General features: G+C 40.7%; 1 protein-coding gene across 3 annotated transcripts in view; it reads right to left on the minus strand.

Moving 5' to 3' along the window:
• Positions 1-25,589, minus strand: part of LOC114457865 (semaphorin-4B-like) — an 82,423-nt gene that overhangs the window by 40,352 nt on the left and 16,482 nt on the right. For all 3 annotated transcript variants that reach the window (XM_028439996.1, XM_028439989.1, XM_028440004.1), the window contains exon 2: positions 8,321-8,770. In XM_028439996.1, the coding sequence (XP_028295797.1) occupies positions 8,321-8,441 (121 nt within the window). In that variant the 5' untranslated portion in view covers positions 8,442-8,770. The remainder of the gene's footprint in view (positions 1-8,320; positions 8,771-25,589) is intronic.

Here is a 25,589-nt window from a genome sequence, read left to right on the forward strand (position 1 = left end):
TTTAAAATAAAATAAAATCAATTAACGTCGAGAAAAAAAACAACAAAACAGTATCTTGCATCTCCAAATTCTCACAGATCTCAGTTTACATGAGCAAAATGTTATATATATTTTTTGATTAATGTATTTGAAAGGCTACAAAAAGTAACTTGAAGTTTGATAACACATGATCATGTGGTCAACACATGCTAATTGCTCATTTCTGGCCACACATAAAGCATGCTTATTTAACCTGCACATTGGTGGTTAAATTAATCTGTTCCCACATAATTAAAATCTCTATTTTCTTCCAGAATGGTGTTTCTATTAGCTTAGTTATCTTACCAGGGATTTAAAACTTAAGGTTAGCCAGAGGTGCAGGAAAGTTGATGGTCTGTAGATGTTGCAGGAGGTGAAGTAGGAAGGTGGCCGAGTCATTGCACAACGTGATTTATTTTAGGTTAACAAATTGTTATATCATGATTTTATTTGTCAATAATCATTAATAGCCTCTGTAAGAAAATAATAACTCTTTATTCCAATATTTTATTTTAAAGCTATAGGGAGCCATTGGAAAAGAGTCAAAGAGTCACATTAAGCTCCACAGCTGAACATCTGGCCTTGCATCATAGTCCATCAGTTATGGCCCCTCGATGCTGATTCTGATGAGGTCCTCCACAGTATCAGTGTGAAGACTGGCCCTCATATCTGACTTTATCCTATTTTGTGTTGAGAAGCTTCTCTTACAGACTGCAACTGATATTGGGAGCTGCGCGTTTACACTCTGCTGCTCGGCGCGCTCTTCCCCGTTCCTACGTTCGCTAGGCGCGCCCCCCATGCGCTCCGTTGCGACGCGTGTCCGGACGCCTCAGCACGTACTTCCCGTTTCCTCCTTTTGGATTTTCAAAATACGGTCACCCTCTGTGATGCGCATCATTGCAGTTATTAGGGGTTTACATTGCCATGACTGACGATACGATTCACAGTTAGCATATCACAACACAATATATCCCGATATTATTACTATTATCAACACAGACTATCAAGACCTCAGATTTGTTCCATTTAGACTTTACGGTGTTAAATCTTAAATAGTGCGACACAAGTACAGTAGGTGTAACATCCATCAGCACTAAGAAACTTTAAAACAATGAGCAGTGGCTAAGTTTGAAACTAAAAAACTGTTAAGCTAACCACAAGCTTAGCCCTCGTATAATTTTTGAGGAACAGAAAAAGAGAAATAACTTTTCAGGTGGCTGAGACTGAAAGCATGTTACAATGACATTAACTGGGTGTTTCATAAAGACCCCTCTAGAAATATTAAATCCAGACTAAGGAATAGCTTAGAGGGAAGGAAATAATACTTGGTTTTGAGTCTTGCTACCGTCTGGTCACTGCAGAGATGCTTGAATGCCAAAGACAAATCTTCACGCTGGAGAAGTAAACATGTTTCTGAGAGTTACTGGGATTTTTCATTGGGGACCACAACTTTAATTGACATTTTCACTTAAGTGTCGCCAGTATTCCCATTTCGCTGCAAGCATGGCTGTAAACAAATGTATAGCAGCTTTCTTTCTTTCTTTCCTGAATCTAACAATTTGGGTGTGAGCAAAAACATTGATATGAATATTAATTTTCCACATATCAGTAATCAGCAGGTACAGAGAAAAATCGAGTTTTTAAAACCTCCAATATCGGTATCGGCATTGGCCCTAAAAATCATATCATTCGGGGACTATAAACAATGCATGAAATATAACTCTAAAGACAGTGTTTAATTGTGGTATGAGATAATTGTGTGATATTTATGCGGTATTTGAAACTGACATATTTCATATAATTAGAGGCAGAATTCATTTGAATGCCTAAAAAACATTAAAAGTCGAAAGATGGTGACGTGAAAGATAAAAAAAACACATCCAAAGTAGATCAAATATGCATAATTTTGCAGCAAAGTAATAATATATTTATTATAATATGTGAAATTATTGGAAAAATGACAGTAAGTAAGCTTTTGGTTTGGAACAAGTTTTCACCCTCACAGCAGTTATCAAAAGAGTAAAACTAATGCCACTCTTTAACCTCACATTCTTCTCTGTCCACCTTAATTAGCAGCTAGGCTGATACTGTTCACTACTAGTCATTCTCTTCAAATCAAATGTTCCCGATAGAAATCTGCAGGGACGGAACTTTTTAGTACACTCCCTGAAGCGTGCAGAAGATGAAGCCATTAAAGCGTCTGAAACAGACGGCGTGGATGTGCTGTAATTATGCTCCATTGTTGAGCCTGTTGTGGTCAGTGCAGGCACTTGTGAGTGCCACCTCTGCTGGAAGCCGCAGAGCGCTACTTTCCTTTTTTTTTGCTCTGTGGGCACTGATGCATGTCTAAAACCTCACGAGTGCTCGCTTTAACCCCCTCAGCCCCTCCTTCACGCTGCACATCCTCCAAGTCTGGGCTAAGAGTCGCACGCTGCCAAGGTCAGCGGATTAGCATGCACGACGGTAAGCGTGCAATATTTCGTTATCATAAACCAAAGAAAAGGGAGAAAGGACACAGTGTACTGTACACTGTGCATGCAGATTCAGCAGCACCGTTTACAGTGACATTTTGATTTTTTAAATGAAACATTTGATCTGCCTACGTCACAGACTCACACACTAATCAGTAATTAACAGGAGCTTTGGCTTATACTGAGGGTTTCTAATCAGAGGTCATCTTTGTTATGTCTGTCTTATTTCCTTAAAGTCACAAATCTTTACCAACCATTGTTTATTCAATGAAGATTGAATAAAAAAAACCTCTAAAAATGTACTATACTAGTCTATTCCTAAAAATTTCTATTATCCATTAGAATCAGATTGATTTGATGCAGTAAGATTTTTCCAATCAAATTGTATAGATTTTTTTGGGGGGTGGGGGGTGCTTTATCAAACTTAAGATGAAACATTATTGTGAATAGTAGATTAAAGATTCTTTATTATCATTGTAAAAAACAAAATCTTTGGTTCGCGCTCAGGAATTGTACTTGTTATTAAAACTACCCATACACCGCTATTGTATGCATTTTATCTATTGTTTCTTCGAGTTATTTTTTACTTTGTTGTTACTTTTTAAGAACTTTGCTTTAATAAACACTTTAAATTATTTATTTCTGTTTAGCCTCTTTCATGTTGAGGCCCCTCAAGCATTTTGATAAAACATCCTAAAGGGGGCTGTAACATAATTGGGGGCTTGTCCGGGATCTGAACCCGGGACCCTTTGCATTAAATTAACTAATTTAATCATTCGGAATTAAAGTGTTCTGCTTTGTGTTTAAAAGGAAATAGTAATTCCCTCTTGAGGTCTGGGGGTTGGGAAGGCTCTGATTGGACGGGGGAGAACATAATGTATCACGTCTATCGAGAGAAATACACAACAAACCTTTTATTGTCGGCGGTAACACAGAAGACCATACATGAGAACTGTTTCACCTTTATTTTGACTGTAGTTTGGAAGCAGCAGCTCGACAATAACACACGGTTTCAGTTTGGACTGCGGAGCGGAAGGGAGATAGGAACTAATCACCGGTAAAAAGCCCAGTAAACCTCTGGAAAACAATCACCAGGAATAAATAGTTGCTCCTTAGTAAAGATAGTAACTCTAACAACAGGTAAAATGATAAACTGGTGATTTTACAGCCTGTGAATGCAGTACCGGGACGGATTTACGGCACCTCTGGGTCCTAGTTCCAGCCGTCCGGTGAAGCCTGTTCCGTTTACCAAGGTCCGTGTGTGTTTAATAAGTCCATCCACTCTTTTCATTATATCAATGTCTTTTAAGGCTCTTATCAAATAGTCTCGGCTGGAGTCCGGGCCGCCGCCATCTTGGATTATGTAGTCATAAGCGCGTCATCGCCACAAGTCGCGCAAGCGCAGAACGATCCAAATTAATTTAAGTGTTTACAAGAAAGAGGAATTATCTAATTCGGAATTAAGATCGGAATAAACCAGCCACTTAATTCGGATTTAAGTTTAATTCAAAATGAAATTAGTGTGTTTACAAGGTCAGGTTAAAAAGGAATTAACTTTTATTCTGCTTTAAAGAGGAATTAAAGCTCCCATGTAAATGTGTCCATTGGAAAATTTTAACATAAAGAATGAAACAGAATGCCTTAAGGCATTCACATGCACCCATTAAGGCACAACAATTTATTAGTAAAAGAACCTTTTTTGAGACATGTTTATGATTTTACCTTAAAAGGAAGCTAAATGTTCACAATTGAGGACACGGTTTGCAATTTGCAACTCTACTGTTTATTATCTTACATAATTCCTTATTATTGTGGTACTAGTACTAATTAAAAATGAAAGCCTGCACAATGTGATCAAACCGTACTGGTTAACTGCATGTTAAGAAAAAAAAAGTGAAAAAAAAAACTCCCAAATAATGTTTACAAACTGAATAAAGGAAAATGTGCAACACTTTATCAGGACTTATTTTTGAACATCTGTTCACATTTTTCAGTGTTTCATGTGAAAGTACACATTACCGTGTGAAGCAGGACCTTTTTTTCTTTCCGTTCCATGTGAGGACAAAACAAACTCTCTCACCGCTACTTTGGAGGAATACACTCATCCTGATACACACCGCATGCCCAACCAATGCATGCTGCTTGGAGTCCCATGATCCTTTGTGCTGAGCGCTTTGCACAAGAGCCACAATGAAAAACAGACAAGCTCTCCCACTGCAGTGACCACAAAAACCTCCACTCACTACACATGAGAGATTAGCCAGCTCATTAGGAAAGGAGGAAGGAGTGAGAGGAGCGGGAGGAACGACATAAAAGCTGAACAACTCTTTTTCTGGGAGAAAAGCGGGACCTGTCCCCTCTTGAAAAAGCAGTCTTGGTCCGTCGTTTTACTCAGACAATATAAAACAAAGATGAGGGTTTGAAGAGGTGACCGGCTTTACATGCTACTTATGAGGGCTGCTGGTTGGAAGGAGACTAGTTCAGACACAGAACGTGCAGTGATGCTACAGCCTCTCATTGTGCAAAACTGTGGTTTTAATTGGTTAACTTACAACCAAAGTCTGTGATATTCAAACAAGATTCTCAACACTAAAAGAATGTTGTCTCACACGGGGGCTTATCTTTGTGGACAACTTAGTCAATCGCTAAGTGTGTGTGTGGAACACAGAACAGTGAATGGTTAGATGATTGTGCAAAATAAAACAAGAAATCAATGGTAATGTTGGAAACAAGCTGTGGGCCAACAACTCAGTCCATGATCAACAAGTTCAATGGATGTATTGTGTGTAAGGCTGTTTTGGGCATGGGTGATGCTAATGTTAAAGGGGCAGTATTATGACTTTATTAACTTTATAATGGTTTTGCTACAGTGATATACATCCCTTTAGCCTCATCCAGAGGGCCAAAGTTGAAAAAGTTGTGTTTCCTCCCTCCCTTGATATTTCACATTTTGTAAAAACTCAGCTCAAAACAGGCAAATTTGATTTTTGCCCCAATATTATGTCATAAGGGGGAAACTCCTCCTCCTGACAATCTTGGCTCCTCCTACCCTATAAGAACTTGAGCTCCTCCATCTCAAACTACCTCACAGGTAAAACAAACACTGTGGTTTAATATAGAATATACATTATACTTTGTCATATATGTAAAGCTACATACACAAAATGTGTTCTCTGCATTTAACTGCTCTCTGAGGAGCAGTGGGCAGCAATGGTTTAGCACCCAGGGAGCAGTTAGGGTTAATATAAAGGACTGATCAACATCCCACAGTGATGGACCAGGGAGATTAGAACCAGTGATCCTCCGATTACAAGCCTGCTCCCTTAACCACTAGTCCTTTTATCTACAGATAATGTATTTACATTTAGTATATAGATAACCCAGTATATAGATAAACCGAAGCGTAGTGTGAGTGCTTCGGATTATTGTAAGCTTTTAATTGTTAGTATCCGTTATATCGCCTCGTATCGCCTTTGACCTGATCTGGCGTGTTTGTGACCCAATGTGACACAGTGGTTGGACAAAACAAATGATTATCACCTTAATTGGACTATTCCTGTGGTCAGAATAGGAGAGGAGAACAAGAAAGTGACATAGCAGCCAAACACTCCGGTGAGTGTATGAAACAGATGACTCAGCTGACAATTTACTCCGCTGCTGCTGCTGCCGCACACAGCGTGTCGGACTCACAATCACAATAGCCGCTTAAATAGCCATGTGTTTTACTGTAATGTGCAGTTTTTTGGCTGAAAACAATAACAAGAGTGTGTGGATATTGGATAACAATGTAAAATTGCTTTGGTGTTCACTGATCACCCTATCGGAGCAAGGCATGAAGTCTGCAACTACAGACACTCCCACTCATGCATATGCATGAAGGCCCTAAAACGGCCTGTTTTTAGAAGCATCATGAAAGCGACTTTTCAGAGGGCTAAAACTCCAGAAAACAGGTCAGTTTGGGAAAATAAACCTCAAATACTATGTTGTTGGGGTTCTTTGAACAAATGGAGATGGGTGAAACATAGCGTAATACTGGACCTTTAAGGTTGTACATTAATCTGAGAGAAGGATGCTTTAGCAACAGGTTTTTTAGCTGCAGATTCAAGAGGGATGAACTCACACAAACCCACGCCTTTATCTCACCAAAGCTGGTGATGTGATGGACACTTACAAAAAGAGAGCTAGTTTTACATTGTCAATAACCTTTGGGGAGGCTTTTATGAAAATGTAGCTAATTTCCCCATGTGATTTACATCCTAACAGTGACCTAATTTATATTAAGCTCGATCAATTACCAAACAGCTGTGAGCTGAGCAAATACTGAAGAACCAGCCTCATGTTCCTAATTTATTAAAAACTATCATCCCCAGTCATAGTGAGAGCTGCAAACTGAGTTTGTGTAATCACCATCCCTGGAGTCACCAGGGGAGAAATATTTTGTCAAATGTATGAGATAATTTCCGCACGCGGTTGCACGATAGTAAAAGGCCAATTACAAGCAAGTTTGGAGCAGAATATGAAAGCTGTGGAAAAGAACCCCAGCTGCGTACTGTAGCCCTCCTTTTGTCTTCTTTGTAGTTTTGTGTGCCGTGCCACAATATTCCCATTTGGATTTTCTGTCAAGGTTAAAACATGCAGGCGGATCAAAAGGTAGAATGCATGCATTGCTGGCAGTAGTGTTTGCAGAGTGGCTTTAAGTTGACGTGTGTGGATTTAGTGTTGCAGGCACTCGTGGTCTCTGACATTTTGGAGTGAATTCCCTGCTGCAGAGGTTGCTTCCTGTACACTTGCGACAGCTGTGTTTGCTCAGGACTGCTCTGTTATTTTGCAAAAACTCCACCCAATCCCAGTATTACGGATTCAAGGGGTTTGTTATCATATTCTTTACTTGTGCATGTGTGTGTTGTGTATATGCACCGAAATGTAACTGTACATATGATGTTGGGAATGTTGATAAAGTGTTCTTGGGTCTGTAGGCATTAAATCGCTTTCTTCCTTGTCTGATCCACTTCCTTCTCTTTAATCGTCTCCCACATTTTGTTGGTTTGTACTCCTGATTACCAACGTAAACAAAGTAAATTCAACTGGGACTTGATGCTGAGCCACTCCATGCTATCAACAGATGATGCTTTCAACATGGCAGATCACAGACTTTATATAGGCCATGGGCTCCAATCCAACAATGCTCAAGATGTGGGATGCTAAAAAATATATCACAAAATGTGAACAGGATTGACACTTGTGATATTACTTAAATTTGAATCTGTGTCAAATTAAAGGTGTTTGTACACAGTTTCTGGTAATATATAGTAATTATGATCAAACCTGAGAAATGGACTTCACAGATATAAAAAATTAAGAATTAATTTTTATATTTGGCAGTGTCAAATGTGTACAAGGAGTATTATTTTATAGTATTCATTGGAACAGGCACAAGGCCAGCTTTAATTTGGAGCCCCATTTATGTGTTTTATTGGTACACAGATGTCAATTTGACCAAAATGAATTCGGAAACATACTGTATAGATTCCAAATATGTTTCAAAGGTTCCCCCTAAACTTTATGCCAAAACAACAAGTTCATCCCAACTTATGCAATGTTAACATCTGATTTCATGTTCAGACCACCCTAATGCGAAGGTGGTGTCGAAAGTTTGTGGGGGTGGGCACGGATATCTATCATAGCCCACGCCCTAATGTAGCTCATTTTTAACACAAATATGGTGCATAAATTGGTGCTTTCATCCAATATGTATATTAAAAAGCTTTTAGGCTATGTAACATTTAGTTTCCAATGCTTACAACAATAATGGTTAAATATTTTGTACTTACTGAAGGGGAAACTGATGCGTGGAGTGACATCATCCTCAGAAGCAATCGCTGATTGGAAGCAGATAGCTAATAGCAACACAGTGGCCAGAAGACAGTGGACCAATGCAGCTAATGTCCACATGATTGTTGGTTAATTTAACGCAGACATACACAATCTTGTGTTTGTTTTAGGATTCCTCGGAATTCATTTAGCTCCTCTCGACTCCACAGCTTTATTCTCTTGCTCCCTTTTTTCTTCCTGCAGGCTGAGGGAATGCAGTAGTGATTGTGAATCTGTCCTTGACTTGATTCTTGTACTCCCACTGGTCCTTACACACAGTTAGTAGACTCTTAGCACAGAGCAGAGGAATCCTTTCCAGATCACAGCTTGTTTTCATCTACTTGCAGTGCTCGGCAGTGGATCAGCGCTAAGCTCCAACCGGTGCCCGGTTCAAAAAAGTCATTTCGGTTCTGTGGGGAAAAGAAAAGATGATTGTTCTTTGAGTCCAGTGACAAAGACAGAAGAAAAAGAACCCAAAAAACCACAAGCACCAATATCTACTCTGCACATGATGCAGAAAAAAACCTGTTTGGTCAGGGTTCGTTCTGGGAACAGAGTAGAGGACTTTACAGCAGACAGACTGACAACATTTGAAAGAGGGGGTTATTACATTCAACAGAAATAGAGGCATCACCGAAAAATGACCCTCTCCGTCTACTTGAGACTTTAATATCCAACTTTAGTGCACAATAACAACTACTCATGGTTCAACTAGACTTTTTCATCACACAGTCAACAGGCAAAAAACTCAACTAAACACATCCTTCAGACAACCAAGGGGTTCACATAAACACAGCTCTTATGTGGTAGCAAGCACATTTAAGTCCAAGTGAGGGACCAATTGGATGTTTGCATTAAGGCCAAAGATATACGTCTATGGGAGAAAATGCTTGCCAAGAGCAACTTTAGAGGTAGGGTTTGAATTCTACCATCCTTACTGTTAATGTGAGGATAATAAGAACAATAACTTATATACATGTGAACAGATCAGCTCTCCAATTAGATTCATAGTAAAGCAGATGAGGTACCTGCTATGGTGCTAAGACTAATTTTGAAACAAAATGTTCAATTACCATCCATTTTACCTGAATTGAGTTATCATATTTTACCTTTTACATACATATCTAATAACTGTTCGCAAATCTTTGCAAATTTTCAAGAAAAACCTCTGATTTAAAAAATCTGCAGTAACAGAATTGATTTTTTTTTTTTTTTTACATTTTTAACCAATCGTTGGATTTAGGTTAAAGGACATTTTATATATTTGGAGCAATTTCATGTAATGCAATTAGTAGTTTTAGTAATTTACAACAAGGGTGAAAAGTGTAACTTACTACTACCCAGTTTCCATTTATTGCAAGTTTCACTTTTTAAACTGTCGGGACAGACGGGCAGGCGCAACCAAATAGGAACCAATGATGTAATACCTTAACACTTTTAAAGCATAATGCAACCCATCACATGAATGAGATGATGTTACTAATTTGTGTCACAAATGTCTTTGGAGTCCCTTTATATGTGGGCAGGACCATTTTGGAAATTTCAGCCAATCAGCGTTCGCCACCATGTTCTCACCACTTTGTAGTGGTAGTTAGGTAACATCCAGTTCCTCAGACATCATGACATTATTCTTAGGAAAACAGAAACATTACAGTTGATGGATTTTGATTATGTGCTTAGTAAAAAATGCCAGTGGCCGCAGCATTTGGATGTCACTATTGGGTATCTCACTACAGATCCACGTACGTCTTTCAGTTGTACAATGACAACAACTTAAAAAGGGGACGTATATAAAGCCTAATAAAAATCAGCTCATGAAACCAGTTGGAGTTACAGGAATAGAGCACTTCAAATAATCAATACGTCACAGATTGTGAAACATGTTGACCTCCACAAGCATGTTTTAAAATACTTTTTTAAAAAAATATGCAGTAGGGATGTCCCGATACAACTTTTTCACTTCCGATACGATATCAATATTGCAGCCTTGAGTATTGGCTGATACCGATATCGATACAATACGATATCAGCACGAATCATACATACTTTTATTACTTATTTTGTAGTGTGGAATGTTAGAAAAGGCTTGATCAAGTGATGTTACTCAAACAGAGAACAATAGTAAACCACAGTAGGTATGAGAAAAACTGACCCATTTATTAATAACCATTTGGTTACATAAATTTTAACCTTCCACATAACTACAGTGTTCTACAATTGAATAAATATAATATAAAATATATCGGAGATTTTAGATGCAGTCCGATAAAATCCTATATTCGTTTTCTGGCTGATATTGGACAGATATCCGATATCAATATCGGATCAGGACACCCCTAATTCGCAGCTTCTTCATCACCTCTCATTCCTACTGGTAAAGGTTGCATTATAATGGTCTTAGTCTTTGTCATTTGGATTGAGGATCCCTTCAAGCAATAAAAGGTATTTCTCCCAATCAAATGATTCATGGACAGTGCATTTAAACAGTTGTGATTTAGATTTTCACCCTGAGAAAAGAGCAGACACAAAATATTGAGTACTCAAGTTCAGCAAACACACCTTATTCAGATCTTGTAATAAAACAATTCATTACTCTTTATTGCATTACAGCGCTGAATGTTTCCCAGAAGCCTCCACATAGGTGATAAAGTTTAGAAAGTAAACTTTAGCAAGCACATGTTAGCTCTTGCATAACTGCCACTCTCCCATGTGAGCTCATTCATCTGTTTACATTAGAACATAAATCCAACGTTGGTCCTGCACAGGGAAATGTGGTAACCTTTAGTCATATGATGATCAGGGGCCCTGTTGGGTAAGATCAATTTACACTTTGAATGTCCATCAACCAAATTTAGAAACTCATGCATGACGTGTTTAAAAATCAGTTTATCACTAGGATCCTCCAAATCAAACCTTCACCATGTAACAACTACTCACAATTGACTTTTCACTTGAAGGCACATGACAACAAAAGTCATGTTGATGCTAAAATGCAAGAACACATCGTAAATAGTGTGCCCCTGAATATTTTACAATACTTTCTCTATCTTAACATCAAATTTTACAATTTACTGTTGCTTTTTGGTCATTTCTGGTCTGCTTTTTGAAGCGTGACCGTATAAGGGATCTCCCAGGCACGAGGCCTCCTGCCGAGAGGGGACAGCAGGTGCCGTCACCGAGGTCTGTGCCGGCGCAGCTGCAGCCGAGGCCGAAGGAAGGGACGGTCTTGGCATTCTGTACTGCGGGTCTTGAGGAGCAGTTTGCGGGAACGCGTTCTGTCGCACGGGTGGAGATGGGGCCGGGGATTTGTTAGGAAGACAAAGGCTGAGGGCCTCGTCGTCCTTCTTTTTAGCCTCACATCGTTGCTGCATGGAGGCCAGCGCGGAGCCAAATATCCCCTCCTGGACTATGGGCATGTCCAGGATGTCGCTTCTTTCCCCGTCAGAAAGATTAGCGAGGTCAAGCCAACGCGCCCGTTCCTGGAGCACCGGCATGATAGGAATATCTCGCAATGAGTTGTAGTATCACAGGCGGATGATGCCACACAATGAGATAGCATCATAAATATTATCACCACACCAACTACTCTCAAAAGCTGTGTTTCCATTACCCTTGGAAATGTGCAAAATTTAAATAATGCAATAAAAACACCTAAATTTCAAAAAAGCACTCAAATATTGATAAAAAAAAGTTTTTACGCATTCATGGAGGAATTTCAGACGTTTCGATATGGAAATGTGACACAAAAGAGCCATGGAAACACTTTTTCTGCTGATACACATCACAGAAGGTGAGGTACCTGGTCACATGACCACTTCTCTCAGAGAAAACATGGCACGGTACGCGTAGACAGAAGAGACAGAAATTTCTCAGCATTATACATAAAAAATTATTACTGCAAAATTAGATGTGAAACAACAAAGGAATACAGAGTGTTATAAGGATTGTTGGAGTCCAATAAAATCCGATATTCATTTTCTGGCTAATATCGGACCGATATCCGATATCAGTATCAGATCGGGACACCCCTAATTTGTACAGTACATTAACTGCTCAAACTCATTTTAAGGTTAATTCCTTTGTCATAGTTAAATCAAAGTAACATGAAATGATATGTATTATGATCCAACTATGCTTATGTTTATTTGTGAGTATATCATTGAGTAAATTCTTGGTTTTGAAATCAATGAAAACTACTTTTCTTGCACTTCAACATATCTCAGCTAAACCATTTAAATCAACTATAATGTTAATGTGTGTAGTCAGGAAAAAGAGGCCCCGAGGCCTGTTCAGGGTTAGGCCAAGTAAACTAAAGTACCATAACACTGCATGCCTTCTGCTTTTCTTTCACACATAATGCATTCAGGTTGATCATGTTAATATAATGGCTCCTGGTGCATAAAGGAAACATACTCTATTGTCAATTAGCAATAAATTACATTTGACAGGAACTCAATGACCAAGAAGAGGATCTTATTAGTTGTACCAATAGTAGGATTTATAGGTTTAGGGATCTATTCAACCAGAACCCATATGGCATATGTGATTGTCCATGCTCAAAGTCATAGGTCCCATCTGCTGATCTTAGAGAGGGTCTGCTGCTCCTTCTGTCTGTAAAGGTTAAATCTACTGGTATATTGCTTAAAGCTGCACATTCATTAACCCTGCCAGCCTGAGTCCCTAGTGTCTCTTTATTGCCACCTGCATCTGTTCAATGGAATATGGGCTATGACAGGCACATTGGAGCAAACATTAACCAGGTCGTAGCTAGTTCCCTGGATACTAAACAGCTTGAATGCACATCATTTGGTTAGCTTTGTGGAACGGATCAGGCTTTGTTCTGCAACTCCTGATAGAAAAAAAATCACAGCGACCTACATCATTTTTCTTTTTTTTGGCAAGGATTTTGATCTTCTGCAGATAATCAGCAGCTAGGCAGAACCATAGGAGAGGGATATCACAGTTTGACAGGAGGCCAGATTAGACCACAGTCCAATCCATCACGAGAACATCTCAACAGAAGGACATTTTAATTCACTGTTGCTGTCAAAGCTAAAATCATCTTAGCTTCTGCCTTTTCTAAAAGTGACTTTAAGAGACTGAACGCAAAATTAACAGCGATGGCTAATAATATCTATAAAATAAACACCAAGTATGTTTTTATTGGATCACAAATGTGTTCTTGCCTCCACCCAACATGGCACTTGATTTTTCTCTTTCTTTCTGACATCCAACTATAAAAACAACATGGACCCTTGGGTTCCGTTTGCCATTCAATAAGATTTATGGAGCCATTATGCTGAGAAAAAAAGACCACAGTAGGTGACTGACAGGGTAGAGACTCCTTGCTGTGTCTGTCATTATAACTCACACTTGCAGTCCGCTTCGTTGAGTGAGCAATGCACGTCTACAGGAGAAATAACACAGAAAGATGAGGAGGAGGTACAACTGTGGCCAAAATCAATGATGAGCTTTTAAATGGTTAATGGAAATAGAAGTAATTTTATAAAAATATTTGATTTTGATATTTGTTAAATGATGTGCCACAATATAAATGCTAATAGAATTACTATTCTTCTAAACAAACTAAATTCAAAATACAGAGAGCACAAATAATGTCTCTTTCCAAAAAACTAACTCACAATTAAAACACAAATCTTGAAGGTTGCTTAAAGTTGACAATTTATTATTACTATTACCCATGGGCCAATTGCTTTTCAGCGGTAATCTCTGTATATTAATTAGACATATTCTTAAACATCAGACTGAAATATAACTGTCTCAAAGACTCCCAATGCAAACTAGCCGTTAGTCCTTGTGGACTTTAAACCTACCTCCCATTTAGCATCTCTTCTGTATATATCTAGCACATTGTATATGAAATATCTATTTGGAGATAAAACACACAAGTTAACAAAGTTGAAATGATCCAATTTTAACTATTGCTAAGTTTTTATACACAAGTCTAACTAGTCTTGTTTTATTTTGTTAAAACAATGCATAATTGTATTTCAATCAGAATTTACAGCCAAATAAAATGAACTAAAATGGTTTGTGAATGTATCTAATCTACTGTAAGCAGTAAAAAAAGAAAAAAAAAGTTAAATCTATCGTATAATTAAATATCTCTACACTCCAAATGGGAAAATGAGGCACAATTTACCTCGTCATTTGCTCGCTGTCCCCCGGGATTGAGACAGCGAGCGAAGAAAAAAGGTCGGTTTCAGCTGAGTACACTTCTCTCAGCACAAAGAACTCAGACTGCTAAATAAATCACGACTGGGTTAAAAATAAACCAGTAAAGCGCTCTGTGCTGAAATCGAGACAGAAGCGATTGTTTCCTAAGCTGGCAAAGCTCATACTAAATTCATCAACACAGTGACTTGGTGCGACTATGCAGCGTCAAAGCATGAATCAGCATGTCTGGATGAGAGAGCTCAGTGATAATGATGAGTCGTGGTGACTGGAATGAGATCAGCGCATGCAGACTGTGCTACAAACACACATAAATCAGAATCAGAATCAGAATCAGAAATGTTTATTTGCCATGTACAGTTTTGAGGACAGTACAAGGAATTTGACTTGGTGGTTGGTGCACAAAACAAGCAACAAAAAGAAATAAAAGAAATAAAAACAGAACAACAAAGCACAACCCAGCAACAATAATAATAATAATAATGATAAATATAAAGGATGAGGGATAAATAAAGGATAGATAGAGAATAAAGGATAAATAGGATAAATATAAATATAAATATATATATATACAGTGCAGCAGGTATCAAGCTGGTGGAGGTGGTGATCGGGTGGGGGGGGGGGGGGGTTCAGTGGGTGACTTGGGGTGTGTTCATGTGGATGGTGGCAGAGGGAAAGAAGCTGTTTTTGTGTCTGGAGGTTCTGGTCCTGATGGACCGAAACCTCCTACCAGAAGGGAGAGATTGAAACAGTTTATGACCGGGGTGGGAGGGGTCGGCCACAATCTTTCCTGCACGCCTCAAAATCCTGGAGGCGTACAGGTCCTGGAGGGAGGGCAGATTGCAGCCGATGACCTTCTCTGCAGAGTGGATGATACGCTGCAGTCTGGCCTTGTCCTTGGCCGTAGCTGCAGCGTACCAGATGGTGATGGAGGAGCAGAGGATGGACTGGATGATGGAGCTGTAGAAGTTCACCATCATCTTTGTTGGCAGACTGAACTTCTTCAGCTGCCGCAAAAAGTACATCCTCTGCTGAGCTTTTTTGATAAGGGAGCTGATGTTCAGCTCCCACTTGAGGTCCTGAGTGATGATGGTCCCCAGGAAGCAGAAGTACTCTACAGAGCTCACTGTAGAGTCTCCCAGGGTGAGGGGGGTGAGGGGGGCTGGGTTCTTCCTGAAGTCTGCTATCATCTCCACTGTCTTTAAAGCATTGAGCTCCAGGTTGTTCTGGCTGCACCAGGACACCAGCCGGTCTGTCTCCCACCTGTAGTCGGACTCGTCTCCATCAGCGATGAGACCGATGATGGTCGTGTCATCTGCAAACTTCAGGAGTTTGACCGACTGGTGAGAGGAGGTGCAGCTGTTGGTGTACAGGGAGAAGAGCAGAGGAGAAAGAACACAGCCCTGAGGAGATCCAGTGCTGATGGTCCGGGGAGCAGAGATGGTTTTTCCCAGCTTCACGTGCTGCTTCCTGTCAGACAGGAAGTCTGTGATCCACCTGCAGGTGGAGTCTGGCACGTTCAGCTGGGAAAGCTTGTCCTGAAGGAGAGCTGGGATTATTGTATTAAAAGCAGAGCTGAAGTCCACAAACAGGATCCTGGCGTAGGAGCCTGGGGAGTCCAGGTGCTGGAGGATGAAGTGGAGAGCCAGGTTTACAGCATCGTCTACTGACCTGTTGGATCTATAGGCAAACTGCAGGGGGTCCAGGTGGGGGTCGGTGATGTCCTTGATGTGGGAGAGCATGAGGCGTTCAAAGGACTTCATGACCACAGATGTCAGAGCGATGGGTCTGTAGTCATTAAGTCCTGTGATCCTCAGCTTTTTAGGGACAGGAACGATGGTGGAGGCCTTAAAACAGGCTGGTACGGTGCATGTCTCCAGTGAGGTGTTAAAAATGTCTGTGAACACTGGAGACAGCTGATCAGCACAGTGCTTCAAGGTAGAGGGAGAGACAGAGTCCGGTCCACAAGCCTTACGGGGGTTTTGTCTCCTGAAAAGTCTATTCACATCTCTCTCTTTGATGGAGAAAGGTGTCTCTGTAGGAGGGGGGGAGGAGGGGGGGAAGATAGGGGAGAGAGCCTCTGTAGGCAGCTGGGGTGAAACTGTAGCTTTGATGTGGGGGGTGAAGGTGTTGGAGTGAGGCTGGTCAGAGGTGTGAGGGGGGTTGGAGTCAGGTCTGTCCCATTGTCTGTCAAATCTACAATAGAACTCATTCAGACTGTTGGCCAGGCAGAGGTCGTTAGCAGCAGCAGGGGCTCTGGGCTTGTAGTTTGTAATTTGCCTGAGCCCTCTCCAGACAGAAGCCGAGTCATTTGCAGAGAACTGATATTGTAGCTTCTCTGAGTACAAACGTTTGGCTTTTCTCACCTCCTTTTCAAACGTGTACTTCGACTCTCTGTACCTGGCTCTGTCTCCACTCCTGAAAGCGACCTCTTTGTCTGTCCTCAGCCCTCTGAGCTTAGCTGTGAACCAGGGTTTGTCATTGTTATAACTCACCCTGGTCTTTGATGGAATACAGCTGTCCTCACAGAAGCTGATGTAGGACGTCACAGCGTCTGTAAACTCATCCAGAGAACTGTTCGCAGACCTGAAAACATCCCAGTCAGTACAGTCCAAACACTCCTGGAGTTTCTCCACTGCTTCACTGGTCCATTGTTTAGATTCCTTCACCACAGGTTTACAGAGCTTCAGCCTCTGTCTGTATGAAGGAATCAGATGGACCATCAAATGGTCCGATTGGCCCAGTGCAGCACGGGAAACGGCGTGATAAGCACTGCTTAGTGTGGTGTAACAGTGATCCAGTGTCTTCTCCTCTCTGGTCGGACATTTAATTAATTGTCTATATTTGGGGAGCTGGTGTGAGAGGTCCCCTTTATTAAAGTCACCAAGCACAATGATAAAAGAGTCCGGGTAGGTCCGCTCCATGCACAGGATCTGGTCGGCGAGTGTGCGCTGTGCCTCGCGCACATCAGCTGACGGTGGGATGTACACACCAACCAGGATGAATGAAGCGAACTCACGGGGAGAATAGAAGGGTTTACTGTTGATAATAAAGGATTCCAGGTGAGGAGAGCAGTGCTGGAGGATCACTGTCACGTCGTTACACCAGTTACTGTTCACATAAAAGCAGATTCCTCCACCTTTCTTCTTCCCGGTGAGCTCCGCGTCTCGGTCCGCTCTGTGAAGTTGGAAGCCGGCCAACTGCAGCGCAGAGTCCGGTACCGCTCCACACAGCCACGTTTCCGTGAAGCACAGAACAGAAGATGAGGAGAAGTCTCTGTTTCTACCCAACAGCAGCTGGAGTTCGTCCACTTTGTTACACAGTGAGCGCACGTTAGAGAGGAATATCCCCGGTAACGGTGTGCGTCGGCCGCGCTGGCGGAGGCGCACAAGCGCACCGGCTCTTTTTCCTCTCCTCCGGCGCTTCACTGCGTGAGCAAAGGTGAGCGCACCTTTGAGTAAAATGTCCAGTAAATCCACAGAGGAAGCGATGAAAGTGGGGAATAAATCTCTCGGGGTTGTTGCCCTGACGTTCAAGAGCTCTTCTCTTGAATAAGAGAAGCCAGTTGCGGATTTTACAACAAAAACAAGACAAAAAAGTGCGCACCAACACACCACAGCAGCCATCCGCGGCGCCATCTTGCTCCAGTGTCCTGGAATGTACCTCATGTGACCTGCTTTCAGTGAAAGGCAGGACAGACACCTCACCACTATCACACCAATGATGTCATTTTTTATCAGGAACCAACCTAATGTGTTGCTAATGGGACTTGGGAATTACAAAAACAGGAAGTCTACACAAAAGATAAAGTTATAGCCTTCAGTGGTGGTCAAATTTCGCGTGGCTTTCTAGGTTAAAACAAATAAAATGAATTATCTACGAAATCCTCTTAAAGAGGTAATAGGCCTGAAACCATTTGTCGATAAAACCAATTCAACTGATTAAGGGATTGAGTTGAGGCAAATTATCAGAGTCGATACATCATGCTTGCCATGAGGAAACTTCCTTTAAAGAGAAAAATTAAGCTAACTTTCAATGTAAATAATTGTCACATTTTTCCCCCTACTTATCCATATGGAGGAGATCAAAAACAAAAAGGAATATTTCTAGCCCTGCCGGTAACATTTTCCTTTGGCCTACAATACAAACCAATCAAGGCCTCGGTGCGAGCACTGCAGCAGAAGAGACTTTAACCCCAGATAAAATCCAAACCTTTATGCACACTCCAACTTTCAGCTGTGTAATATGAAACAGCTGCAAAACGAAGACTTAAAGTCGTGACGCCTCGAGGCAAAGCTCTTTGGAAAAAGACAAATTGATAGAAAAGGCCCAAAGTAGATTTTCTTTACAGATGGTGAGGCAGTGGCCATATTTACATGGGAGCTTTAATTCCTCTTTAAAGCAGAAAAAAAGTTAATTCCTCTTTAAACTGACCTTGTAAACACTTAATTCCCCTTTAAGTTAATTCTGGTTGTTCTGCGCATGCGCAATGACGCACTGATGATGACATGGTGATGGCAGCCCGGACTCGAGCTGAGACTATTTATTTAATACGAGCCTTAGAAGATATGGATAATAAAAAGAGTGGATGGACGGAAGCTAGGGGTGTCTCGATCTGATATTGATATCGGATATTTATCCCATATCAGCCAAAAAAACCAAATATTGGATTTTATCGGACAGCATCTAAAATCTCAGATAGAAGCGCTCCGAAAAGTTTGTTGTTTTTGTCCGCGCCCTCAGTTGTTCCCACCATATACTGACAGTAAAAAATAACCAAATTGAACTTGAATTGCTGACTATTGTTCTCTGTTTGAGTAACATCACTTGATCAAGCCTTTTCTAACATTCCACACTACAAAAATAAGTAATAAAAGTATGTATGATTCGTGCTGATATCATATAGGTTCGATATCAATACTCAAAGCCGCAATATCGTTATCATATCAGAAGTGAAAAAGTTGCATCGGGACATCCCTAATGAAAGCATCAACATGCGGACTTTCACACTGACACACACAAACTTATTAAACACACACGGAGCTCGGTAAACGCGGTAAACGGAACAGGCTTCACCGGACGATGGCACTCAAAGGCGGAGTAAATGTGGCCTCGCACTGCATTCACAGGCTGGAATAGCACCAAGTTTATCACTTTACCTGTTGTTAAAGCTACCATCTTTACCAGGGAGCAATGATTTATTCCTGGTGATTGTTTTCTGGAGTTCTACTGGGCTTTATTCACCGGTAATAAGTTCATATCTCACTTACCGCTCCGCGATCCAAACTGAAACCGTATGTTATTGTCCAGCTGCTGCTTCAAAACTACAATCAAAATAAAAGTGAAAACAGTTCTCCTGTGGACTTCTGTATTATAGCCGACAATAAAAGGTTTGATGTGTGTTTTTCCCTGATAGACGTTCACCCTCTTTCCAGTCAGTCTTCCCAACCCCCAGACCTAAAGAAGAATTGAATGAAGCCGAATAAACCGGTTTTCCATGTAAACTTCAATTCGGGAATTACTATTTCCATGTAAACATGAAGCAGAACACTTTAATTATGAATGATTTAATTCGGAATAACTAATTTGTGGCCAGTGACACAGAATACTGTATACCTCGAATGTGTGTCTTTTGAAAACATTTTTTGGTTTGAAGGACAAATCGAAACTAGGGTTGTTACTCGAGTGCAGAACTTTAGTTTTTATGTGCAACCCTAATAGTTTGCAATTCACTTATTCAGTGTAATGTAATTAACACAACAAAGCTTCCCTTTGTTCTTATTGTTAAAGCTTCAAAGAATTCAAATCTGCAAATGCACCTTCAAGAAGGGAACACACACAATGTGGGTGCACAAACTGAATACATGGCTTAGTCTAAAGGAAACTGAACGTTTAAATGCTTGAAACAGGTTAGCTCGGCTGGAATCTGACTTTCCGCATCTTGATTAACACACCCACATAATACGATTGACAATCAACTCATAGTGCAAGTAGGCATGCCCGCTGGATTTTAGTCCGACACAGCGTTCTGTGCATGCTCTTCGACGAAGAATGAGGAGAGTGATGCCTGGGGGAAAACACAAGACACACTTTTCGACGGATGAGAAAAAAAAATCCAATGCTGCTACAGTTAAAGGAGCTGAACATCTTAAAATGCATAAACAGGAGAAAAACGATGTTCATCTGTTATCGTCTTCTTTGGGTCAACATGTTGTGTAAATAAAGCGCCTTCTATTGAAGCGGGGTCAGACAGTGTGTGTAAATTCTTGATTTTAAACAATCCGAGAGGTCTTTAAAGTGCAAGTGCACCCTAAAACGACTTTTTTTCTGCTGAATACATATATGATTAAATATGAAGTGATGTAGTTTATTGATCCTAGTCCCATTCTTACATTTTAGTCCAAGTATTTAAATTTGAAATTCCCCCTAGAGGCATGTCGGCAAAAACCTGGGGGTGCCCCATACAAAAGGAGAAGGATTATAGTCTAAATGGTCAAGTTTAACGTTTATGATGATGCCATAGCCCCACCTCTCGCTTAACCTGCATGTGCGTGTCCCAACAACAATAATAACAATAGTGACAAAGCAGCAGCTCTACCTTGTCGTCGCTCCACAATCAAATCTCCTGTCATGCATTTGTCTCCATCTCTTTTATTTTGTATGTCCTGTTTTCTCATCACACCAGTTCTATGCAAATCCTCTGGTGTCTTCTTCTTCCTCTGATTTACAGGTAAAGTGGACACCACAAGGCGTATTACTGCCCTCCACTGGTCTAGATCCTCCCGTACGTTCCAGTGTCATGCAGAAACTGCAGCAGAGCCTAACCCGGGGTTTCCACTGGATACGTTTCCGTTGCGCCACGGCTCCGATCTGGTTTTGCTACGCTGTCCGCCGTCTGGCAATCCCCACCGGTTGCATTTTGGTGCGTCACGATGCAGACCGGTTGACGTCACAAGACCGAGGAGTTCTCGCAATATTTACATAATCAAGTGAGAACGCAGTTCAGACATACTGTATATGCATCTATTACATTATTTAGTTTCACAGCTTTTTTGTTTATTACATGCTTGAAGGTATTCAAATATAAAGTTTACCTTTTGTTGTTGTTGTCCTTGTCATATTTTTTAGCTACAGCCAACAGTGAAGAGATAATATGATGAAATATGATCTGAAGAGTCTTATTTTGAAAAGTAACCGGATGTTTTAATGTTTAGTAAGTGCTTACCTTCCTGTTTCACTGTATTTGCTCTGTGCTGAGTTGTTGCGTCATGCTCCAGCATCCGCCAAAAATAGAAGCCCTGCGTATCTCTGTTGGAGGGCTCCGGACTGTTGCAGCTGGGACGGAGCCGATCCGCAGCGCACAGGACCCGGTGGATATTAACACACACTTCAACAGAAACCTATAAGCTCCACTGCCGTGGCGGAAACGTAAGGCAGCGGACCCGCATCCAGTGGAGTTGGGGGTGAACAATCATCTGGTGGTTCTCTTTATGACAAAATAAAGAAAAAAAAATAGAAAAAACCTCGACTCCTAATCCAGACATGCTTAGCAAATAGATGCTACCTTTCTCTCGGTGTCTACTTCCCTGTTTCGGTGTATTTCTGTGTATTACAGCGCCACATAGAGGCCTGGTATGTTTACTACAGAATTTTCCCCCTTTTGTGTGGACGCACACATATTTACCAATTTTAGGGGAAAGAGTTTTCGTTTTGTCTCCATGTGGATGAGGCCTTACACTTTAGTTGACTTGTTAGCATAGCTCTATAGCTGTGTGGATGTAAACGTACTGAATAATTCACAGAATGGCTTTGGTGAGGATGGTGGGCTGTAAGGCATTCTGCTGTGGTATGTCTGCAAAGCATTAAAGAAAACAAAAGAAATGATTGTAATGAATAGGTTTTGGAAATTAATTTCTTGCTGAATAGACAGAGAAAGAGAGCTGTCACAACTCGGAAAGTTCTCATTTTTACAGTAGGTCATAACCTAGTCACTTCTCATAATTGCCCCTCTGAAAAAAGCCCACATTTGCCATAGTTCAGACTGCCACCCACTGGGAGTGAATTTGGATCAAAGCACCGTTATGGTGTAACAGGCACAGATTGTTACTGGCTGAGCTCGAAAACGTGCAGCGATGGCATGTGCAGCTGCCAAACTGTCCAAGACTCAGGAGGACCAGCAGAGGTTGGAAACCTTTCATAAAAACATAAACCATTACAACAATTTCAACCTTTGACACCAATGAGAGAAGGTATCACTAGTGGGGATGACAGAGACACAGCTTTAGAAACACATCACTTTCGGAGAACCTCAGCAAAAGTTGACAGTGTCTGATAAAAATATGTGAAGTTTTAAGATGAATATTATCCTACTCAGATTCCAGCTAATTAATTTAATCTGTCCTGATTTGACTCTAAACTACCAGCCTGGTGTTTGTTAAATTGTTTAACTTCGGTAAGTGGTCCGTTTAGTTAGAGTTAAAGGTCCTCATTAATATGCAGGGTGACTTTCCAACCCTCTGTTGCATCTTTGGGGCTCGTCTCCGTATGTGACTCTTCTTCCAACATGCTATATCTTCATTGAGTCCAAATGAGGAGCAAAGAGCAAGATGTGACACCGCTTTTAGTCTGATCTTCAGCTTCAACAGGCTCAGAGGAATATTCAAACCCCCCTTTTACATTAGTGAACAGGCTGCTCAGCTTTTTCCTTGCAGGAAGCAGCAATTATCATTTCAAACGAGATAGTGAAGCAGAAGTGGTGGAGGAGATAAGTGCTTAAGGGAAAGTTGGGGTCACCTTATTCCCTCTGATACCGACTTGCCCTCACCTTAAATTATGCAAGCCTGAAAGAGGAACGGTGGGAGATCAGTTCTTAGAAACCCTGCAAGACATTAATAATGAGCCATATGTCAGTCACAGCACTGTGTGATAGAAATAGCTAAATATAAACAGCTTTTATTGAAAAAAGGGAATCTCCAGAGGTTGGAAACTTTACTCCCATGAAAATTAATGGCCAATTGACAACAACCTGACTCCAAGAATTCAGCCAGTCTCGTTTTGTTTATCGTGTACTACTGGGTTGAGTAACCCACAACCTGACAACCCATTTAGACTAATGAATTGCCCAAATTAATCAAGAAATCCCAATGATTGAAGCTCAATCTTGGTGGTGGAAGAGAAGAATATGGCTAAAGAGGAAAAGGTATTTAGCGGCTCTGCAGACCTACGATCATCCTCAAATTAGCAGCGACAAAAAAACCAAAAAAAAAAAAAAAAAAAAAAAAAAACTCACAAATATAGCTCATTCCCTATTTCTACTCAAGAATGGCTACATCGTGAAACATAATCTCTTTCATCTGCTGACTTGAAGACAAACTCGGTATAACTGAAGAAACTCTGAGGTATACCGTTTGTGCCATTAATCTGAAGAACAATCCATAAAAGGCTCTTCAACTCATGACTTTCCACGCGAGTTTTGTGGGAGGGTTGGTGCAAATAATCCGCAGAGTTTGATCTGACGTGACGTCTCGTTTCGTTACATGGTTTGACAAGCAGCGGTATGGGATTTAAAGCATATCAGATGACTGTATTGTGTTTCTGTTCTATGCTTTATCTCATAAGACCAAATCTGGAAACATTTCATTAAACAGTTTGAGCTTTAAAGGGGACATATCATGGTTTTAAATCCTTCCTTTTTACATATAAATCATACAGTTGTGGTCTATATAAAGCGGAACTGCAATGCTTGGGTCTGAATTCCTCATTATTATAGCTCCACAGGCTCCTTTTTCTACCCCTTTTCTGATGTGCTTCTGAGAGCAACTCGTTTTGGTGCGGTCTCTTTAAATGCAAATGAGACACTCCATACCCCGCCCTCTCGTCAGGTGACACTCGGTTCAACTCCACCCTGCTCGGCCATCTTTGTAGTTTGATAGAAGAAATACGGCTATGGAGCGGCGCATAAACTTTTTATTCAGAGGTTGTTTACAAAATGTCAACAACGGAAGACTTGTCCATCCAGCCTTACATGTTCCAGCCAGAGTCGGACCCAGCGGAGCGAGATGAAAATGAAGATGATGAACCTGCAGAACCCTAACAAGTGAGCTAACACAAGCACCGAGCTAACGCTAGCACCAAGCTAACGTCACAAAATGCATTTTAATACAGTCTTTTCAAAGACAAAAACGGCAAAATGAAATGACTAATGAAAACTTTAGACTTAAATTAAATCATGTAGGCCATATCATCAAGGATCTAAAACGAGCACACAGCGCTAACATATGAAGTCTGAAGACGGTGCAACTGCTAATGCTAACAAAACAATGACAGGGACGTCTTATCATCACACTTTTTAGCGTTATTTACAGCTTACCGAATTGCTCTGTTCGTCGTCTCCAAAGATAGAAGGAATTGAACCCTCAATCAGACAAAGTCTTTCAGACAAATCCTTCTTTATACTGGCGGAGGTTGCAGAAGCAGTCATCCTTGAAGTGCTTCGCGCACACAAAAATGACCTTACCCACAGATGTGGGTACATTTCCGTGAAAAATAAAACTCAACCAGGCACTTCGAAAAGGTTCTGATGCTGGGGGACGGTGTAATGAAGCGTGTGGGTTACTACATCCAACAACCTAACATTTTGACTTATCCTCTCGTAACTTCGGCATCCTTGAGCTTGGACTACAAAATAAAAGCGAGAAATAAAAATGGCGGATTGCTCGAAGTGTTGGACCTGGAGTTGATGTCCTAATTTGGCAGTTCCGCTGCAAATACTGTGATGTAATAGTTCAAAAAACGTAATAGAGAACAGAAAAATCGAAACAGATTGAAAAATATGAGCATAACAGAATATAAAGATATCTACGGAGCACCTGAAGAGACTAATTTGATTTTTTTCTGTACTTCTAAGCACTCTAAATATACAACAAAATGCATTTAAGGGCTAAAAAAGTGGATTTAGCATGATATGTCCCCTTTAAATAAAGTTAAATAGGTGTGTTGATCATTTCTAAATTTGAACAGATGGCATTGTATAGG

This window comes from Gouania willdenowi, chromosome 3 (assembly GCF_900634775.1).
Source record: "Gouania willdenowi chromosome 3, fGouWil2.1, whole genome shotgun sequence".
NCBI lineage: Eukaryota > Metazoa > Chordata > Actinopteri > Blenniiformes > Gobiesocidae > Gouania > Gouania willdenowi.